The sequence below is a fragment of the Callithrix jacchus genome, chromosome 11, assembly GCF_049354715.1.
Source record: "Callithrix jacchus isolate 240 chromosome 11, calJac240_pri, whole genome shotgun sequence".
In the NCBI taxonomy this organism is placed as follows: Eukaryota; Metazoa; Chordata; class Mammalia; order Primates; family Cebidae; genus Callithrix; species Callithrix jacchus.
In genome coordinates, this window is record NC_133512.1 from 103,277,661 (window position 1) to 103,297,232 (window position 19,572).

Genomic DNA, 19,572 nt, shown 5'->3' on the forward strand with positions numbered 1-19,572 from the left:
TGGATTGTGTCTCTTTAGCTTATGTGTATAGACACCCCCTGCAGGTTTGAGACTGATGTTAAGTAATCATACCATGCTTCCACACATGTTCTTCTTCTTCACTTTTCTATGCCATTTCCGTTTGTTTGATGTACTTAATCTCTGTTGACATTTGAAGGATAGAAGCAAATGCCACTTTAAAGCTTCCTCAGTGCAGATGAAATGATGATAGTCACACAACACATTTTCAACACTTTTCTGGAGAAGTCAAAGCCCTTCACAGACATTAACTCATTCATCCTCACAATAGCTGTATTAGAGATAACTGGGGACAGGCATTATTGGCATTTTACAAATGGATGCTGAGGTCACCTGAGGAACTTTTAACAAAAGTCATAAAATATTATAGTGAAAAGTTCAACTCTCTGTTTTCAGGGATGGCACTGGGGCCCAGCAGCACAAAATGACTTGCCTCACTCTACAGCAGGGCAACAGCAGAGGAGGATGACTGCAGCTCAGTCATCTTTGGCACCTGCAGGTCATGATTCTCACACTTGTGGGATGGTTTTGGGGCAGGCCAGTGTCCACAGGAGCCAACACTGAAACAGAGGATTTGAAGGCAACAGAGCAAAGTAAATCAGCTCAGAGCAGCCCGTGGACAGGCTGTCTTTCTCTTCTTTGAACACACGTTTAAATCTAACACTGACTTTTCACACTGAAAGTTTTCAGGGAGTTCTACAACATTTTACCACTAATAAAGAATGCAAATAGGTCACATTTTGTGGCTTTGGACTGTCGTTCTCATTTTATAAGCCCAGTAAGCTTTTCTTTTTTCTTAAAGCAGCTGTGATTGGCTCTTTAACTGCAACATGGGGGCTTTTATGAGTAGAAGATGCTGATGACATAATCCATTAGGGAATTCTCTTTAACACATAAAAATAATGATTTCTTTTGTTTATTTTGGAAAGGCCTCAACGTTTGAAAGTGAAGATCTTTGTAAACATTTTCTAACTGGCATAATTAGTGTTGATTCCTCCAAGCAGCAGCATTTTCCTGGTCTAATTGTTTTTCGATCAACAGCCTGAGTCATAACAGAAAATGTGGAGAAGGAAGAATAATTGAACATCAGAAGCCTTCTAATGCCTTCCAGCCCTCATCCAAGGGCAAGGGAAATGTGACTTCTGAGAGAGATGAAGATAAATGCAGCCAGTTTCAAAGAGAATTATAATATTGAGTTCAAGGAAGAATTAGTTGCCAGGAGAGGGAGGTGATGAGTGCTCACCTTGGGAAGAGTCTTAGCAGATCAGGGTTTTGAGAGATAAGCTCCATTAAGAAAGCACAGCTGATGCCTTGTTATCAGAGACATGCATAACAATAAGTTTCCTTCTTATCATTTTCACAAGCACTAAGAAGTTCTGGTAGATACTGCAGGTTAATTTCCAGGGTGTCCTGCATCAATGAGTAGAAGTAAAGGCTGTCCTTGGTGAGCTTCAATGAGTTGACAAAGGAAGGGTCCTCACCACCTACAGGCTGCCTGCTCAGCATCTCTCTCCGTGCTCTTCCAAGAAGCTTCAATGCAGATATACCATAGACTAGATAATTTTGCCCTGAATTTGGCACAGTACTTTTTCCAACTTGGGTGATGCACTTTAAATCAGTAAATATTTCTTAATGCTTTGCATGGCATTACTTAAGCTTTCAGGGAAACCAAAGGTAAACCAAGAGGGCGGCACTTCCCTTTCTAAGTTGCTAGCCTTTCTTCCCAAATCTTTCCCCCAGATTGTAATGTGGAATTTTAATATTGAAAAACTTCAAACCGCAGAAAAACTGAAGGGACAGTACAGCAAAATCTTTCACTGAGATTCACCAAGTGCTAACATTTTTTCTGCATTTGCATTTATTTCTTTATATGTGTACCAGGCCATTGTTGCATGGCTAAGAGACTGGGTAATTTACAAAGAAAAGTGCTTGAATTGGGCTCACGGTTCTGCAGGCTCTACAGGAAGCATCGTGCCAGCAGCTGCTTCTGGGAATACCTTGGGCTTTTACCCATGGCAGAAGGCAAAGCAGGAGCAGGCACTGCCCACAGTAAAAGCAGGAGCAAGAGAGAGAATGTGGGGGAGGTGCCATGCACTTTTAAATGACCAGAACTTGAGAGAACTCGCTATCTCAAAAACAGCACCAAGCTCTGAGGGATCCACCCAGGCTCCTCCCACCAGGCCCTCCTCCAGCACTGGAGATGACAAATCTCATGTTGAATTGTAATCTCCAGTGCTGGAGGAGGAACAAATTTCCAGATAATATGTGAGTATGAGTGTATATGCAATACACTCTGAACTATTTGAAAATAATTTGGAGACATGATAATACTAAGCACCTGAAATTCTTTAGCTTGTATCTGCTAGGAACGAGATCATTCTCCTGCTTAACTACAGTGCTATTATACACTCCCAAAATGTAACATTGATGGAATAATAGGATACAGTCCATTTCTTACTCCCCAAGTGTCCCAGTGGTGCTCTTCATACCTTTTTAAAATCTGGAATCTACTAAAAAAACATGCATTGTATTTAGCTGTCATATCTGTTTGGTCTGTTTTAATCTAGAAAAGTCCCTTCACGTTTTTGGTCTTTTATGACACTGACAGCCTTGAAGAGTTCAGGCCCACTAACCTGTCAGCTGCCCCACATTCTGCACTTGTCTACGCTTTCCCCATGATTCAAATCAGGTCAGGCATTTTTGGTAAAAAGTAATTACTAGGTGATGTTGTATTCATCCCTAGCATCATAGTAGGAGGCACGTGATATCAGTATGGCCTTTTATTGGTGATGCTAAAGATCATTTAGCTAAGATCAGACTCATGAGATCTCTCTGCTACCTTTTTTCTTTTGAAATTAAAAGCAATAGGTGGAGTACTGCTTTGGAACTGGGTGATATCCTGTTCCTCCACATTTTCCCCAGTTTTAGCATCCATCCATCGATGGTTCTTGCCTAAACTAGTTATTACACTGGTGGCTGCAAAAGGTGCCTTTCTAATTCTGCCATTCCTTCCTTGAGTAGTTGGCATTCTTCTGTAAAGAAGAAGTTTTCCTCTCTCCACCTGCTTTGGGCAATGCATTATTCAATATATCATAATGCCTCTCTTTCTCAGGATTCTTTCCTGATGCCCCAGATTTGTCCCAGTCCTGTGTCCTTTTGACAGATCTACATCTGTTTCTGAGCACTCTCTCGCTTTCTGGAACAAGGTGTTTCAAGCTCACTCTGTACTTTGCCTGCTTGAGACAAGGCATCTAAATAGTCAGCTTTACATACAAAGTATGTTCCAGGGAAGCAATGGAGTCATTTATAAATAGAAAAGAGAATTTTTCATTTGGCCTGTAGCATTTGAGAATCAAAGAGCTGTACAGGGTAGAAAGTGACATTGAGTTTAGACTTGAAGGATACAATATGCAGAGAAAAGACGATTTGTTCTTGGAGGGAACATGTCAAAAATTTTCGTAGAAGCAGGAAATTCCTGATCTATTCAAGGAATAGCAAGTAGCACAGAGTGGTTGGCAAGCAGGTAGGAAGTAGCTAGATGGCAAAGGGCCTTAAGTGCCGTGCCAGGATGTTTGGGCCAGGAAGAGGGAGTGTTTTTTCTTTGTTTTGAACATTTCATTACAGGCAATTAGGGCCCACCAGTTATTCTTTCACATGGGTTAGAGGAGCTGGAAGGGAAGGTAATGATTTGGAGAAAGGAGTACAATTAGAAGATTATTTGCAGTTATTAGAAGAAAAATTAGAAGATCATTTGCAAGTAGTTAGAAGATTATAAGTATCTTTTTGTATAGTGACTGCTTTTCCTCTGAGTAGATACCCAGTAGTGGAACTGGAGACCATGATTCTAAGTGAAGTAACTCAGGAATGGAAAACCAGATGTCATATGTTCTCACTCATAAGTGGGAGCTAAGCTATGAGGATACAAAGGCATAAGAATGATACAGTGGACTTGGGGGGTTTGGGGGAAAGGGTGAGAGGTGGGTGAGGGATGAAAGACTACAAATTGGGTACAGCGTATACTGCTTGGGTGATGGATGCACCAAAATCTCACAGATCACTGTTAAAGAACTTACTCATGTAACCAACTACAGCCTGTTCCCAAAATAAATAAAACAAAATAAAAATAAACCCTTCCCTTCAAAAAAAAGAAGGAAGATTATTTACCACATATCCAGGCAGACATCTATTTATCATATACATTACAGAATGTAGTATATATTCTCTTGGTAATTTTAAATTAAGTTTGTTTGGATTTCGTATTTTTGGTTGTCCTTTCTGCAGTTCCTACTAGATATTTCTCAGCCTTCACGCTGAAGGGCAGAGCACCGAGTCCATCTCGCTTCTGAGCACGTTTTGTATTCAAGTGTTTGTTGATCTATTCACATCGTAAGTTTAAGTCACTCAAAATGGTTTGGGTTTAATGTTCTCTTTATAAGCTGGGACTCTGTGCCTGCATATCTACATAGGAAATGAAAATTAATATCTGTATAATCAAACCAAAAAATAATGTTCCTCTGAAAAAAGCAGATAATTGAATCATAAATATAGATCCTGCTTCAACAACCTAGAACTGCACTGTTCAATCCATGCAGTAACCACTGGCTACATGCAGCTCTTGAGTACTTAAAATGAGCCCTGTCTAACGTGAGACAGGCTGTAAATGGATTTCAGAGACAGCATGAAAAAAGGAATGTAAAAAACCTCAATTTGTGTATGTTGATGATGTTAAAATGATTTTGGATATACTGGCCTAAATAAGATGTTAACGTTTTATGTATTTTTCCTTTTTTAAGGTAGCTACTAGAAAATTTAGATTTGTGTATCACATATTTTTATTTGGCAGTGCTAAGATAATTAAATGTATTTATTAGGTAGATTGTCTCAAATTTGTATTTCCTAAGATTCTAATAGAAATATAAGTACACAAAAGACACGTACCCCACAGCTTTACACTAGGACTGCTTTGAGTTTTTGTCTTCAAGAAAGTGATTTTATTTTTGAAAAATTTCAGGAGCAACCGTAAGTGCCATTTCATAAGAAACAAGTTCCTGAACCATTCCCAGAATTCATGTTTTACAATATAAATTAGAAATTTTTAAAATATAGTCTTTTGCCTCATGTGTACATAAAAGACCTTTTTAAAAATATATTGTCAAAAAATTAAAATTGTAAAGACCTATAATAGTGAACTGATGTTACAGACAGTATAGTTTTCTTTTCCTGTTAATGAAATCTGAGTTATATTTTCTTACTGTGTTGCCATTTCTCCAAATAGGCTAAGAATTCTCAGAGAGTGAATGGTGAATATAGAGTAGACGTGGTCCCATTATGTCTTAAATAGTTAGTGATGTCTAGTATGCCTAACTTAAGTCTCAGAACTTAAACCTAATGTTTCAGAATGGTAGGGAGCCTTAAGATTCATCATAACAGGTTCATTAAGCATTTGTCTATATGAGATGTAAAGTATTCATTAAGTCTTAGGCTCCCACTAACGCATCTCCTTAAGTTAGTGGGAAAAACAGCTCTGTACTTGAGGAAAACAGACCAGCATCAGTTCTCTTCTTTAGAGGTCTTCAAAGAATCACCTTAACTCGCTTACTCACTTGTTAGTGTCTGTCTGACAGCTTTTATTATCATTCACAGCCCATGACTGTAGCCTCTGTGAGCTTCATTTTCCTCATCTATAAATTGAACATAAAACCTGCTATGCCCTGAGTGCCTGGTGTACTGTAAGGCCTCCAATGATGTCTGAAATGAATGAGGACTATGCCCATCTCAGATAGCACCAGGCAAAGCTAGTTCGCTCTATTTTGCCCTCAGGATTTATTGATTTTAGAAATGTTCCCATTGCCTTCTTAAATAATTTATTTACTTTACCAAAGAACCAGTGTTGATCTACAGATTCTTGGGAAGCCAGGCCACGGGGCAGGCCTCTAGGGATGCCAGTGGCCCCCCACTGTCAAAGGATTCCCCTCCCTCTTGAATACACAACCCATCCTGGCTGCCAGGAGGTACCTCTGCCCTCTTTATCCTGCCTCATGCTTCTCTCCTGTCTGCTGGGTTTGATTATATATGCATCTTTCTCTTTTACCAAAATGTGAGGACCCTGAGGGCAGAGACACTCATCCTTAAACCCTAGTGCCCGGCACAGAGTGAGGCTTTAATATCTATTAAATAAATGCATACATACATGCAGGCCAAGGAATCACCTGAAATGATGTTAAGTATTTCACAAAAGCTAGCCTGGAAAAGTTACGAAGGTACCTCATTCTATTCTCAGCTGCCTATAAACTAATCACTTGAATTCAGGCCTTTGCTAATTGTTCAGATCGTGATATCTCTCTTTTTGTTAACTTTAAAAGACAAACCTGATCTATTTTAGTGGCAGGATAACAGGAGAAAACAGAGAAGATGGAAATTGAATATGTATCATATATTAGATTGGCCATATAATCCATACAATGTCCCTGTGAAGTAGATATTTTCTACATTTTTACTGTTGATAACACAAGGCCCAAAGAGTTTAAATAACTGAGTTGTAAAGCTGGTGAATGCTAGAGCCGGGGTTTGAACCTAGGTCTGACTTACTAACTTCACCATGATGGAGTCATGCTCTTTGATAGAGAGATGCCTTTTCTATAAAAGCACCTGAGCAGAAAAGTCATGCAGGTGCACAGAGAATGAATGCTTCCCGCTGTTGCTTCTCAGTGCTAAAAGCATCTGAGGCCTAGCAAAACACTCCTTCATGCTTCCAGCTCCAACCAAGAGGCCACAGTTCACTAATGTCGCTTGTGGAGGAAAGATGTGCAAGAAACCAGGGGCAAATAGCCCCACTAACTGAGAAGAGTTGAATAGGCTGGGCGCTGTGGCTCATGCTTGTAAACCCAGCACTTTGGGAGGCCGAGGCAGGCAAATCACAAGGTCAGGAGTTTGAGACCACCCTGGCCAACAAATGAAACCCCATCTCTACTAAAAATACAAAACTTAGCTGGGCATTGGTGGCAGGCACCTGAATTCCCATCTACTCAGGATGCTGAGGCAGGAGAATCACTTGAACCTGGGAAGCAGAGGTTGCAGTGAGCCAAAAGTGTACCCACTGCACTCCAGCCTGGGCACCAGAGCTAGATTCCATCTCAAAAAAAAAAAAGGGAAAGAAAAGCAAAGAATTGAATAATTGGTATCCACCAATTTGCCAGCTCTTGATTTGTAGTCCTCTGTCTTTCCAGCTTTACAAAAATGCTGAGAAGACATCACTGAAAACAACAGAACACTGAGTGCTAATTCTCATTTTTACCTTTGAGAATGAAAACAGCCTGAGATAATGGATGAAAATTGTAAAATCTATGTCAATGTGTTTGTCACACAAAATATGGTTGCTTATAAGCTTGCACATAGATCTGTAATTTATTTTTGCCTTTTCTTAAAAATGGGACTTGAGGCCAGGCGCAGTGGATCACACCTGTAATCCTGGCACTTTGGGAGGCTGAGGTGGGCAGATCACGAGGTCAAGAATTCAAGACCAGCCTGGCCAATATGGTGGAATTACATCTCTACTAAAAATACAAAAATAAAAATAAAAATATTCAGGCGTGGTGGCATGCACCTGTAGTCCCAGCCACTCGGGAGGCCAAGGCAGAAGAATCACTTGAACCTGGGAGGTGGAGGTTGCAGTGAGCCACTACACTCTAGCCTGGGCAGCAGAGTGAGACTCTGTCTTTAAAAAAAAAGAAAAAAAAAAGGTGGGGCGGACTTGATGACTTGATCTGATGATTGGTTGTCTTTCAACAACTATGGTTGGCTGTACTCTACTCTGCAAACAAAGGGTTAAAACATCCCAGTCAGACTTCCCATAGCTCAGCCAGCCAAAGTTTTGGACAAATCCTCCAGGGTAGAAATGGAGAGGTAATTTGTTTTTCTCCTGTCTGTACGCAGTTGTCTCTTTACTAGTTTCATGTACCTATGTCATGATTGACCTTCAGCTACTTGGGGTAGAGGGCGTTCATCATAATTCCAAATATTTTCTTTAAAAATTTTTGTTCTTCTAAGGGACACCTTAAGGTTTTGTCCAAAAATATGATTCTTTGACTTGAAGAAAATATATTCCAGGCCAGGCATAGTGGCTCATGCCTGTAATCCTAGCACTTTGGGAGGCCAAGGTGGGTGGATTTCCTGAGCTCAGGAGTTCAAGAACAGCCTAGGCACCATGGTGAAACCCCATCTCTCCTAAAATACAAAAGATTAGCCAGGCACAGAGGCATGTGCCTGTAATCCCAGCTACTCGGGAGGCTGAGGCAGGAGAATTGCTTGAACCTGGGAGGCAGAGGTTTCAGTGAGCCGAGATCGCGCCACTGCACTCCAGCCTGGGCAACAAGAGCAAGACTCCATCTCAAAAAAGGAAAAAAGAAAATATATTCCAAAGTAATTGTAGTGACATAGGAAATTAAATTCATGACTTTGTCTCTCAACTTACTCATCTTAGTTTTCCATGATTTTAATTATACTTTCTATAAAATTAGAGATAATCAAAACTACTTAATCATTATCTTTAAATTGTAACTGGTAGCTGGTCTTGTTGGAACTTTAAATATTATAAAATAAAATAAAAACATAATTTACAAGTACAGCTAAACTCAAAAAATGTTTCCTTCAAAAAAAATTGCATCTTCTTATGCTCAAATACAACCACTGATTATTTTCCCATTTGAAATTCATTAGGATACAACTGTATCTTAGCAAACCCAATATGTATAATCTGAAATTCTGAAATCCATAGTCTGGCTTCAAAAATCAGAAAGGAATTTATATGCAGCTATAAATTTGGAAAAGCAATTTTGTACTCCTGTTCTTTGGGTGTAAGTAAAAACTAGGATTTTAATACAGTTTCTAGAATCATGTAATGTATGTATCAAATTCAAGTGGGGTTGTGTATGCACGGTTCTTCATGAGGGAGTTTCCACTTTAAAGTTGGCCGGCCGACTGACGCACTCAAGATTGCCTTCACAGTGAAGGGGTGTGAAGTGCTCCCTGACTCCCTCCCTCTGGGATGTTGGAAAAACCTTGAAACCCTAGGCCTGGCATAGGTCTCAGTAAGCTACCTGGTAAGCACCCCATTCCAGGCAAGACCACCATTCAGGAGAGGTAGAGATTTCAACTGACTTTGCTGTGAATCCCCCCAAGATCACCACCCTACTCTACCAACTATGTAACAGTGTCTATATCTATACATATTTATGTGTATATCACCAGTGTTCAGAAACATCATCTCACGGAAGGCCCAAATGACTCAAGAGTTAAGAGCCTCTTCTGTTGAAGTTTGTATCGTGGCAATATTCACATGAGATTCACTCTGTATTCCTGTGTAGCTTTACTTTTATGTTTGCATTAGTAAAAATGTTAATAACTATGAAAATAGTGTGAGTGTTAGTACATAAACTGTGAACTGCTAATACTGATGACACATTATCTTGCATTACCATTCCTGAATTTTTAAATTGCCTTTTCAAGATTTCCTCAGAAAGATAGGAGGCTCCCTCTAGTGGGAAGTGAGCATTGTAACTGATTTATTTCCTCCAAAGCAGTGTGTATAACTTCATAGGTTTTTGTCTGAAGGAAAAGGGGCCTCTTCTGACTCTGGTAATTTTGGCTCCGTAACATTTGTTCAGTTTTCTCTCTGAATTTTGGTAAAGAAAATAATATTGATTACCAAGGAATGCTTATAGGACAGCTGTGAGTTTAGGGTCATGTTGATTAAGTAAACTGCTCCTGTGTAAGCAAAGAGAAGTGAAGTTACCGATTTGTGCCTAAGCCTTAACTTGTTAGAAAAATAAAAAATATATTTATATGTATATATAAGTGAAATGCGTAAATATATGAATTCTAATCTTAATTCATAAGGCTTTTACTTTGATAAGTAGTTTAAAGGATTATCTTGTCACCTCTTGCCGTCACTTTATAGCTGAGCTTAAGTCACTTGCTCAAGATTACATATTTCAAAATTGGCTTTGACCTTTGAACTTCTGTCAATTTTACAGAAAGTAAGCTGCATTTGCTTTGGATTGTTTTTTTACTTCATGAGAAAACAATGACCAAAATCAAATGCTTTTTTTTTAGGTAATTTGCTGTCTGTCTGATGTCATTTATACCTGAAGCTAAAACTGTATCTTTATAGAGCTTAATAACATATTAAATCTTAATTCTGAATTACCAATAGAAACTAAAATTTTACTCAGGCAAGGAAGTAAGTAGCACATTACAAATACAGGTTTTGGTTTTATAATTGTAAAAAAGAAAAAGATTTTAATAAAATTTAATATTGAAAATGATATATAACCCAAAATGGTAAGAAACCAATAACCAATTCCAGGAAGAACGTTTACAGCAAGTTATAGAAATTTCCCATTTTAAAGCTGTACATCATATATTTCACCTATCCCACATTGATATATATATATTTTATTAAAGTTACAAAAGCTTACTTGCTTTTTGGTAAGTGGCGAAGTTAATCTACACTGGAGGAAGAAAAAAATAGTTGCTAATTTTTTCCCTTTATTTTCTTACAGCAAATGATGTGCTTGCTTTTGGAACACTGGTCAGCACTTCCAATACCTACGACGGGTCTGGTGTTGTGACTGTGGAAACTGACCACCCACTCCTCTGGACCATGGCCATCAAAAACCAACCTGTCGACTGGCGCCCATAAGCATGCCTCTGCCTTACCTCATCTGTCAACAGTTCATTGCTCAACAAGAACGATTCACCTGGGTTTGCAGGAATCTAAACCTGTCTAGGGGAAGTCCACTGGGTTTAAAGATATTAGGGTTTAGATAATACAGGTAACATTGTAAATGAGAGATGTCAGTTTTATAGTGGTGGGAAAGATACATGCTAAGAAAGCAGATAAACTAACGGTTGGAACCTAATGGGGATCATTCCACTATACAATTCAGTACTGATTATTATTCTTATGTTATTAATCATTCCAGAAAATTGTTTTTAATTTGAAGCAGAGAAAACTCTGTTGGGGTTCCTCTTGGAGTCTAGAACATTCTTAAATGTCTAACGACAAGGGCTACCTCTGAGTATCTTTTAGATTTCATTTTCTATATACATTACCTTTTGCTGAAAAAAAAAATTCCTTTCAGAGATTGGGGTGTTAGAGGTGCACCAGGCCACTCTGACCTTATTGCTGTCTTTGGTATTGTCTTTTTTAAATCAGTCAAGAATCATTTACCCAATTCCTTTAATTCCTAACATGATTTTTTATTAACATCCTAACATGATGAAGTTAATAATTAACCTAATTGTTGAATTTTAAAATAGTTATGTGAGCAATAGGTAAAAAGAGAAATGATATGAAAGATAAATGATGGTTCATGGGGCCCTACTCACACATTAACCCCCAGATTCGAAAGTAAGTATGCAAAAGTGTAGGGGGCTGACGGTCCCATCATCACAACCTAGATGGAAAAAGTTGTGCAGAGGAAACTTAAGCATAAAAACTGAATCATTATCTAGCACACCTTAGACTGAAAAACTGTTGGTTTAAAGACCAGAAGTGAATTCACACTGCCAGAAAATGAGTTTGTCTATGGGGTCCATGAACATCACACACTAAGGAGCCTAACTCCAAAGCCTGCGCTCGCATCCCGGTCTGCTCTTTGCCTACGTTTCCAGACCCCTTTCCTTAGCTGTGAAATGGAAGCAGTTGGACTGATGGCGTCCGAGGTTCTTCCCACACTGAGATTCTAAATACTGACACTTAGCAGTCATGGGGCTGATAATACACAGTGACTGACTTAGCCTAAACAACCTGGTGCATCAAAATGTATTCAGCTTTCTTTTGTAAAGAGACCATCTTCTATCTTCTTTCCACTTTTCTCTGTTTTATGAAGCCAACAATTGACATACAAACCGTGATTGAAGAAGGACCTGTCCAACATGTTTTATGTACACAAATCCCTGTGTTGCTGTAAGAAAAGTGACCAGCAACTGTTTTCTCCTTGGTGCTATGACAATGTGACACTCAGGTTGTCTGTAGAGAATGAAAGGAGCAATGGCCCACGTGACTGTGGCATTTTTGGCCCTTGTCATTACTTTCTGCTTAACTGGAACTTGAGGGTCAGCCATATTTCCATCTTCAGTTTCTGAAGACTAATTATATATTCATTACTAGAAATATATTCATAATATATAAAAGAAATTTATCTATAATTTTAAAATTTTACTACCAAAGAATGCATGTTCTATTTGCCCTGAAAAGGTTACCCGTGTCAATAAATGGATACTTATCAAAAAAAAAAAGTAGTTTGCTGAAGCTTAGTAAATATTCGGGGGTGGGGAATAAAAAAAAAGCATTGAGACTTATCTCACTTCACCACCTGTGTATCAGGCTGTAGCCATTGGGGGCCCACAGAAGGGATTCTTTTAAAACATAGGCCCCCATTCCCATTTCCTCCCAGGTGACTGAGGAATGAGGTGCTGGTTTTAACCATATGTGTGTTGTCAGGCCCGGGGGCCTCTTCCATCCTTGTCAACAGGAGTGCTACTCTTCTCTCCTTTCATACAACGGTAGGTGCTGGTTTTACTACAGTCAGCCCTCCATATCAGTGGGTTCCACATTCATAGATTCAGTCAATCATGGAATGAAAATAATTATAAAGAAAAGAATGGTTGCATCTGTACTGAACACATACAGACATTTTTCTTGTCATTATTTCCTAAACAATACAGTACAACAACTGTTTACTTAGCATTTATATTGTATTGGGTATTACAAGTAATCTAAACATGATTTAACATATACAGGAGGTGTACATGGATTATATGCAAATACCACATCATTTTATATCAGGGACTTAAGTATGCCATCCACAGATTGTGGTATCTGCAGGTTGGGGTTTGGGGAGGTTGTCCTGGAACCAATTCTTGCAGATATCAAGGGATGACTATATTTGACCCCTTCCTATTCCTTAAACCTACTAAGTGTTTTTTTCTCTTTATGTGCCACCCCACCATGGCAGTGAAGTTTCCACTTATGTTTATAACAATACAAGTCTACATATGGTGAGCTCTCAGATGCACCCAGTGAACTATCTGAGCCTCCCGAGAAGTCCCTCTTCTTTCAACCCTGGTCAGCTCAGATCCTGACCTCCAGCTTGTAGCCATAAAAGAGACTGCAGATTGGGCCCTGCTGGCAAAGTGACAGGTGCACTCTAACCTTCTGACTCAGTCACTTTCTTATTTCTATGGGTCAGATTTATAGCACTTATAAATCTAGTGATTGTCACGCCCAAATATCATCTGGCTACCTAAATCACTGACTAGTGAAAACATGCTATGATCTCACTTATCTTTTGAAAGAAGGGAAAATCTGAAAATGGCTAGAGCTATTGCAACCTGGTTGGAGTCACACGTGACCATGACATGTAATAAGTTATATGTGTGGTTCAAGGAACTGGGGCTACAGGGGGCCATTGGTGACCATCACTCAGAGCAGAAAGAGGTGGACACAGCCTGGGGCATTCCTAAAGGTAAATTCTCAAACTTGGGTGTCACGCTTCTCTGCGTGTGGAATGCATTTTGGCTATGCTTCTGTGTGTGGTGCAGACCTTGCCTACTACTGCTGCGCAAACTTTCTCCAAAGTTTTACTTGAAATGTGAAAAGAAAGCGGCACATAGACCTGGCGTGATTGAGACCAATGATATATGTCACGTCAGTACACAGCAAGAAGCTGTCCTTCTCTCCTCTAAGGCTCTGTGATTTTGAGAGGGGTATGGTCAGAATGGTAACTTTCAAACTATATTTACCATGGCCCACTAGAAATACATCTCAGCTTGTGACCCAGTCCATAGATGCACACGTACACAATAAAACGTGCGTACTTCAGTATTTTTATTCTAAATTGAAAAACATCCAGAAATATTTTCTAGATTGGAAAAAGAACACCTAAGGGAAGAGCAAAATGCATAAAGGTACCTATTTTTTTTTTTTTTTTTTGAGACGGAGTTTTGCTTTTGTTGCCTAGGCTGGAGTGCAGTGGTGCCATCTCAGCTCACCACAACCTCTGCCTCCCGGGTTCAAGTGACTCTCCTGCCTCAGCCTCCTGAGTAGCTGGGATTACAGGCACACACCACCATGCCCAGCTAATTTTTGTATTTTTAGTAGAGACGGGGGTCTCTCCATGTTGGTCAAGTTGGTCTCAAACTCCTGACCTCAGATGATCTGTCCACCTCGGCCTCCTAAAGTGCTGGGATTACAGGTGTGAACCACCACACCCAGCCAAGGTATCTTTTTAAAAAAATGTGTGTGTGTGTGCATGTGTGTGTGTTTGCGTGTGTGTGTGTGTGTGTGTGTGTGTATGCATGCAAGTGTTCTGCATTGAGTGTTCATTTTTTTCCATATAGGACAATAGGAGTGTAGCTTTAAAAAATCCCATCAAAGAATTAAGATACCCCATTATCAAAGTACTTTTAAAATGCATTTCAAAATTTAAATGATATAAATAAATTATTTAAAACTGGCATATTTGAGCAAGACTACATCTGGAGATATTTCAGCTTATTTGCTCATAATGTAACCAAGGTCAGACACGCAACATTTTTCTACTCCTGGTCTTGGTGTTTGTTTCACGGCCTTTATCACCAAACTATTAATAGCTTTTATTCTTATATGTGTGTTAAGAGAAATAACCTACCAGTGACAGCAGGTTGAGTATGATCCTATTTGGGAATAAATCAATACAACCCTCTTAGGAAATGGGCAGGGGTATTAGATTATTTAGGTTGTCTTTAGAGTGTTCTATTCAAAATAAAATGAATTATCCTTATACCTGTGGAGATTAAAATTGAAGCTACAAGGTCAAGCCTTTCTTGGGAGTCACATACCGATTCGAAAATTCCTGGCATGTACCGTACGAGTTTGCCCTTCCTTGCCCACAGCAGATTTCACTTATCAATCATAATTTTCTTTTCTGACGAGTCCCAGCCTGAGCCTCAGAATCCATCTCAAAACAGTTCTCCAGGCAGCCTTGATCAATTATTCTCCATTGGCTTGGCATCCCTGGAGGCTCAGAGTAGTGCACAAAACAGCTCTGGTTACAACCCAGCAAAGAGGTCCTGGAAACATCCTCTTTTTCACAGGCCACGGGGAAGTAAATAGATCCAAGGACTAGTTAACTTGACTGCCGAAAGCAAGGACTTTGTACACGACAAATAAAAACTAATTCCATCCCTGCAAATAACTTCAAAAACATAAGCAAGGCCCTGAGATCACCCACAGCTGAAGAGCAGGAAATTTCTCACTATGGGCCCATATCTGCTGCCTGAGAACTAAGAAACCAAAGGTATATACAGAGTCCAGAGGCAGAAAAGTGTTTTTAACTAATAGTCAAAGGAACTGATAAACGTAGGGGGGGCAAATCATACCATAACATTTCTCTAAAGCCTAAAGTCTAGCGAGTATTTAAGAGGCAACTGTATTTTTGAACAATAAACATGAGAAATTATGACAATAAAATTCTGCAAGACTTAAGCAGAGTTTCATCTGAATGGCATACTTTTGTTATGAATATTCTAGAATATGAATCCCTTGAGGTCCTGGACTTTGTCATCTGCCGTATCTCCTATTCCTAGAATAAGGCCTTGTCTGTAGCAAGTGAGCAGTAAATATTTGTGCAGGACCACTGGTGCAAGAACTAAATTCCCCACTTGTCCCCGTGCTGAAGGAGTATACTGACCTGCTTCTCTAGTCCCTGGAAACTATTGTTCTTTCTTTCCTTGTTCCCTGACTGTCCAAGATTTAAAGTAGATACAAACAGTCCCTAACTCACAATCGTTTGAGTCACGATTTTTCAACTTACTAATAGCGTGAAAGCTAGAATTCACTAGAAACCTTACTTCAAATTTTGACTTTTGATGTAAAATTCTTTATAATAACCTAATTATGATAGGTTTTGGGGTTAGATTATTTTGCCCAGCTATGGGGTAATATACGTGTTCTAAGCACGTTTAAGGTAGGCCAGGCTAAGCCGTGATGTTTGGTAGGTTAGGTGTATTAAGTGCATTTTTGCCTTAACCACATTTTCAACTTAAGATGGGTTCACTGGGACACAACAGCATCACATATCAAGCAGCTTCTGTATGTTCATGTTGCCCTTGAATGGGTTCCTCAATTTGAAAGATAAATATCCTAAGTGTGAATGGCTTGGGTTCAGTAAGAGGTAGGTGAGGAAGAGCTAAGGCTGATTCTTGACTTGTGTAAGGACATGTCGGTTGGCTCCACCATGTTGTCTCACCCACGTGTAGTCATCCTCCACACACGTGCTCACACACAGGTGCTTCCTTTGCCTTGCTACTAAAACTTCTACTTGGACCTGTACTGCCTTTACCCCAAGTTGTAAGCTGCCAGCCTGGGCCCTTCTTTTTGCTGCCTTAGAGAGATTGAATTTCTGTACCTGTTAATGCCATTGATTATTTTACCTTGAGCAACTGTTTATCTTAATGTCCTTTTTGACTCCCTTTTTCTTGCTTTTATCTCTTTAATCTCTCACTCTTTTTTTTTTTTTTTTTTTTTTTTTAAGATGGAGTCTCGCTCTGTCACCCAGGCTAGAATGCAGTGGCGTGATCTCGGCTCACTGCAACCTCCACCTCCCTGGTTCAAGCGATTCTTCTATCTCAGCCTCTCAAAAAAAAAAAAGGAAGAAAGAAAGAAAAAAAAAAAGATAAATATCCTAAACCTAGTCTGGTTAGATCTGGTTGTATCCTTCCTTGTTCACATGTCTGAAGAAGAAAGTGATATTCCAGTGGCAAGGCCAGGCTTAAAGGCATTGTCCAAGGCAAAACATTCAGCTGGTAACAAAGGACAATCAAAAGGCCAAGCAATTTTAAGCTCCTCAAAATGGACAGCTAAGGGAACATGAAAAGCATAAGGCAAGTAATCACAGAGGTTTAGAATATTAGTGTAGGCTCAAAGAGTAAGTCAAAGTAGGCTGGGCACGGTGGCTCACACCTCACTTTGGGAGGCCAAAACAGGCAGATCATGAGGTCAGGAGTTCGAGAACAGCCTGACCAACACAGTGAAACCTCGTCTCTTACTGAAAGTACAACAATTAGCTGGGCATGGTGGCATGCACCTGTAATCCCAGCTATTGGGGAGGGTGAGGCAGGAAAATCACTTGAACCCAGGAGGCAGAGATTGCAGTGAGCTGAAATCACGCCACTACACTCTAGCCCAGGTGACAGAGCAAGACTCCGTCTCAAAAAAAAAATAAAAAGTAAATATGAAGAGGGCATAGATATTTTCTCTTTTTTAGTAGAAGGTTCTTCCTACGTTGCCCCAATTGGCTTTGAACTCCCAGACTCAAGGGATCCTCTCGTCTCAGTCTCCCAAATAACTAGGATTAACAGGCATGTGCCACCATGCCTAGCAAGTGAAGAGCATCTTTAACTGACCTCATTTAACAGGAAAAATGGAAGAAGTAAGAAGTTAAGAGAAAATGATCAGAGTTAGAAATCTTGTAGCTGCAGTGATTTCTAGATTTGGAGGTTTAAGGCATGACCATGGCTGTCATGAGTTGAAGTGGATGACAAGCGTACAATGTGATTTTCAAAGACTTTGAGACCTTGGCATTCGATTCTAATATTTTCTTTACTTGTCTTTAAATTTACTTGTTTCACAAATTAAACCTTTAATGTGCATTGAAATTAGCCTGAGGAGTCTAAACCCATAAAAAAGAACACTATGTTGTCTGCAACTGAATTCCCTATGCCCAATCTCATTATTTGTGATTTGGATTCAGTGTTTTCAAATAAATAAATTTCACTGTTAGCTAACTTTTGGAAAACTAAGGCCACAAAAAATTTATCCAAAAAAGTTAATTTTTTTTTTTTTGTGGCAGGGTCTCATTCTCTCCAACCCAGGCCAGAGTGCAAGTGGCACAGTCTTGGCTCACTGCAACATCCACCTCCTGAGTTCAAGTGATTCTCATGCCTCAGTCTCCTGAGGAGCTGGGATTACAGGCATGAGCCATCATACCTGGCTATTTTTTTTTGGGGGGGGGGCAGATTTTTTTGCAGAGATGGGGGTTTCTTCATGTTGTCCAGGCTGGTCTTGAACTCCTAAGCTCGAACAATCTGCCTGCCTCGGCCTCCCAAAAAAGTTACCTATTGTTTTGAGTTAGAATTCTTTATTTTATAATAGCTCATTTTTGTCTTTGAGTTAGAATTATTTTTTTAAAATAATTATCCTTTTACTTTTTATGTTCCTGGGATACATGTGCAGAACATGCAGGTTTGTTACATAGATATACATGTGCCATGGTGTTTTGCTGCACCCATCAACCTGTCATCTATGTTTTAAGCCCCACATGCATTAGGCAATTGCCCTAATGCTCTCCCTCCCATTGTCCCCCACCCCCCAACAGGCCCTCGTGCATGATGTTCCCCTCCCTGTGTCCACGTGTTCTCATTGTTAATTCCCACTTAAGAGTGAGAACATGTGGTGTTTGGTTTTCTGTTCCTGTGTTAGTTTGCTGAGGATGATGGCTTCCAGCTCCATCCATGTCCCTGGAAAGGACATGATCTCATTCCTTCCAAAAAAGTCATCTTTGTATCACATTTATTAACACATATGGTTACTCAGCAACTATTTGTAGAACGCATGAGGAAACTTCCTGTGTAATATTATGACATTCTACTCACCTCTTCCTTATAGAAATCCTCAGGCTTTGTCCCGCTAAAACTTGCTGAATAACCCCAGTAATTTTAGTATCATAGGTTAGGAAATTTTAAAAATAATCATTTTGAAGTAATGAGGCTTTCAATACTATAACCATTGGACCAAATATATGAAAGACATAGAATAAAGGATTCCTTAGAGTAATACATGACTTTTACTTTTTTGTGCTACAGAAAATACGTAAGTACCCATCAATACTCTCTCCACCATAGCAACTTAATTATTTAAGAAACACCATTCACTCTACCTTTAGTTCCTTATTCATGAAAAAAAAGTCCTAGGCCCCAGTGCTCCACACATTCTGCTCTTTTATTTGCATTCCTTAAAATTCAGGGCAGCCTACATGAATAATGAGATGAAGAGAAATGATGCAGAAAGTTGTGGGGATAGCTTTTAGTCTGCAAATTTATTATGCATATTTTAAAGTTGACCTTTTAATCCAAGTTTTTATTCAATTCTACTGCAAGGAACTGAGCAACATGGTCAGTTGGTATATTTGCATGTCAGTGGCATTGAGCAGTGAGTTTCACGAGGAAAGAGTCATGAATTAAATCATGAAGAAGCCAATATATACATTTTAAGGCTTGAAAGATGTAGGATTTTTTATTAGGAAGAAAGTACGTTTTGCACAAGAAAAAATTGCCCTAAATTTTAAGCAGTGGATACACAAATCATTGTTACAATTTCTTCTCTAGATTAGATATTGCTAATAATTATGTACCCATATAAATACATTAATAATGTTAGTCATATTGAGACTACTCTTATTTATTCTTGTTTTGAGGAATGAAAACTTTCCACATGTTTGCTCTAAGGCTTAA

General features: G+C 39.3%; 1 protein-coding gene and 1 pseudogene across 14 annotated transcripts in view; one reads left to right on the top strand and one right to left on the bottom strand.

Moving 5' to 3' along the window:
- The window catches only part of TPK1 (thiamin pyrophosphokinase 1), a 398,562-nt gene extending 386,244 nt beyond the window's left edge, over window positions 1-12,318 (top strand). For 13 of the 14 annotated variants that reach the window (XM_054237592.2, XM_054237593.2, XM_078343570.1 and 10 more), the window contains one exon: window positions 10,578-12,318. In XM_054237592.2, coding sequence (XP_054093567.1) covers window positions 10,578-10,717 — 140 coding nt within the window. In that variant the 3' untranslated portion in view covers window positions 10,718-12,318. The remainder of the gene's footprint in view (window positions 1-10,577) is intronic. The other variant, XM_054237598.2, reaches the window with a different exon arrangement.
- Window positions 12,319-12,441: 123 nt separating this feature from the next.
- Window positions 12,442-12,586, bottom strand: LOC118144004 (U6atac minor spliceosomal RNA; annotated as a pseudogene).
- Window positions 12,587-19,572: the final 6,986 nt, after the last annotated feature.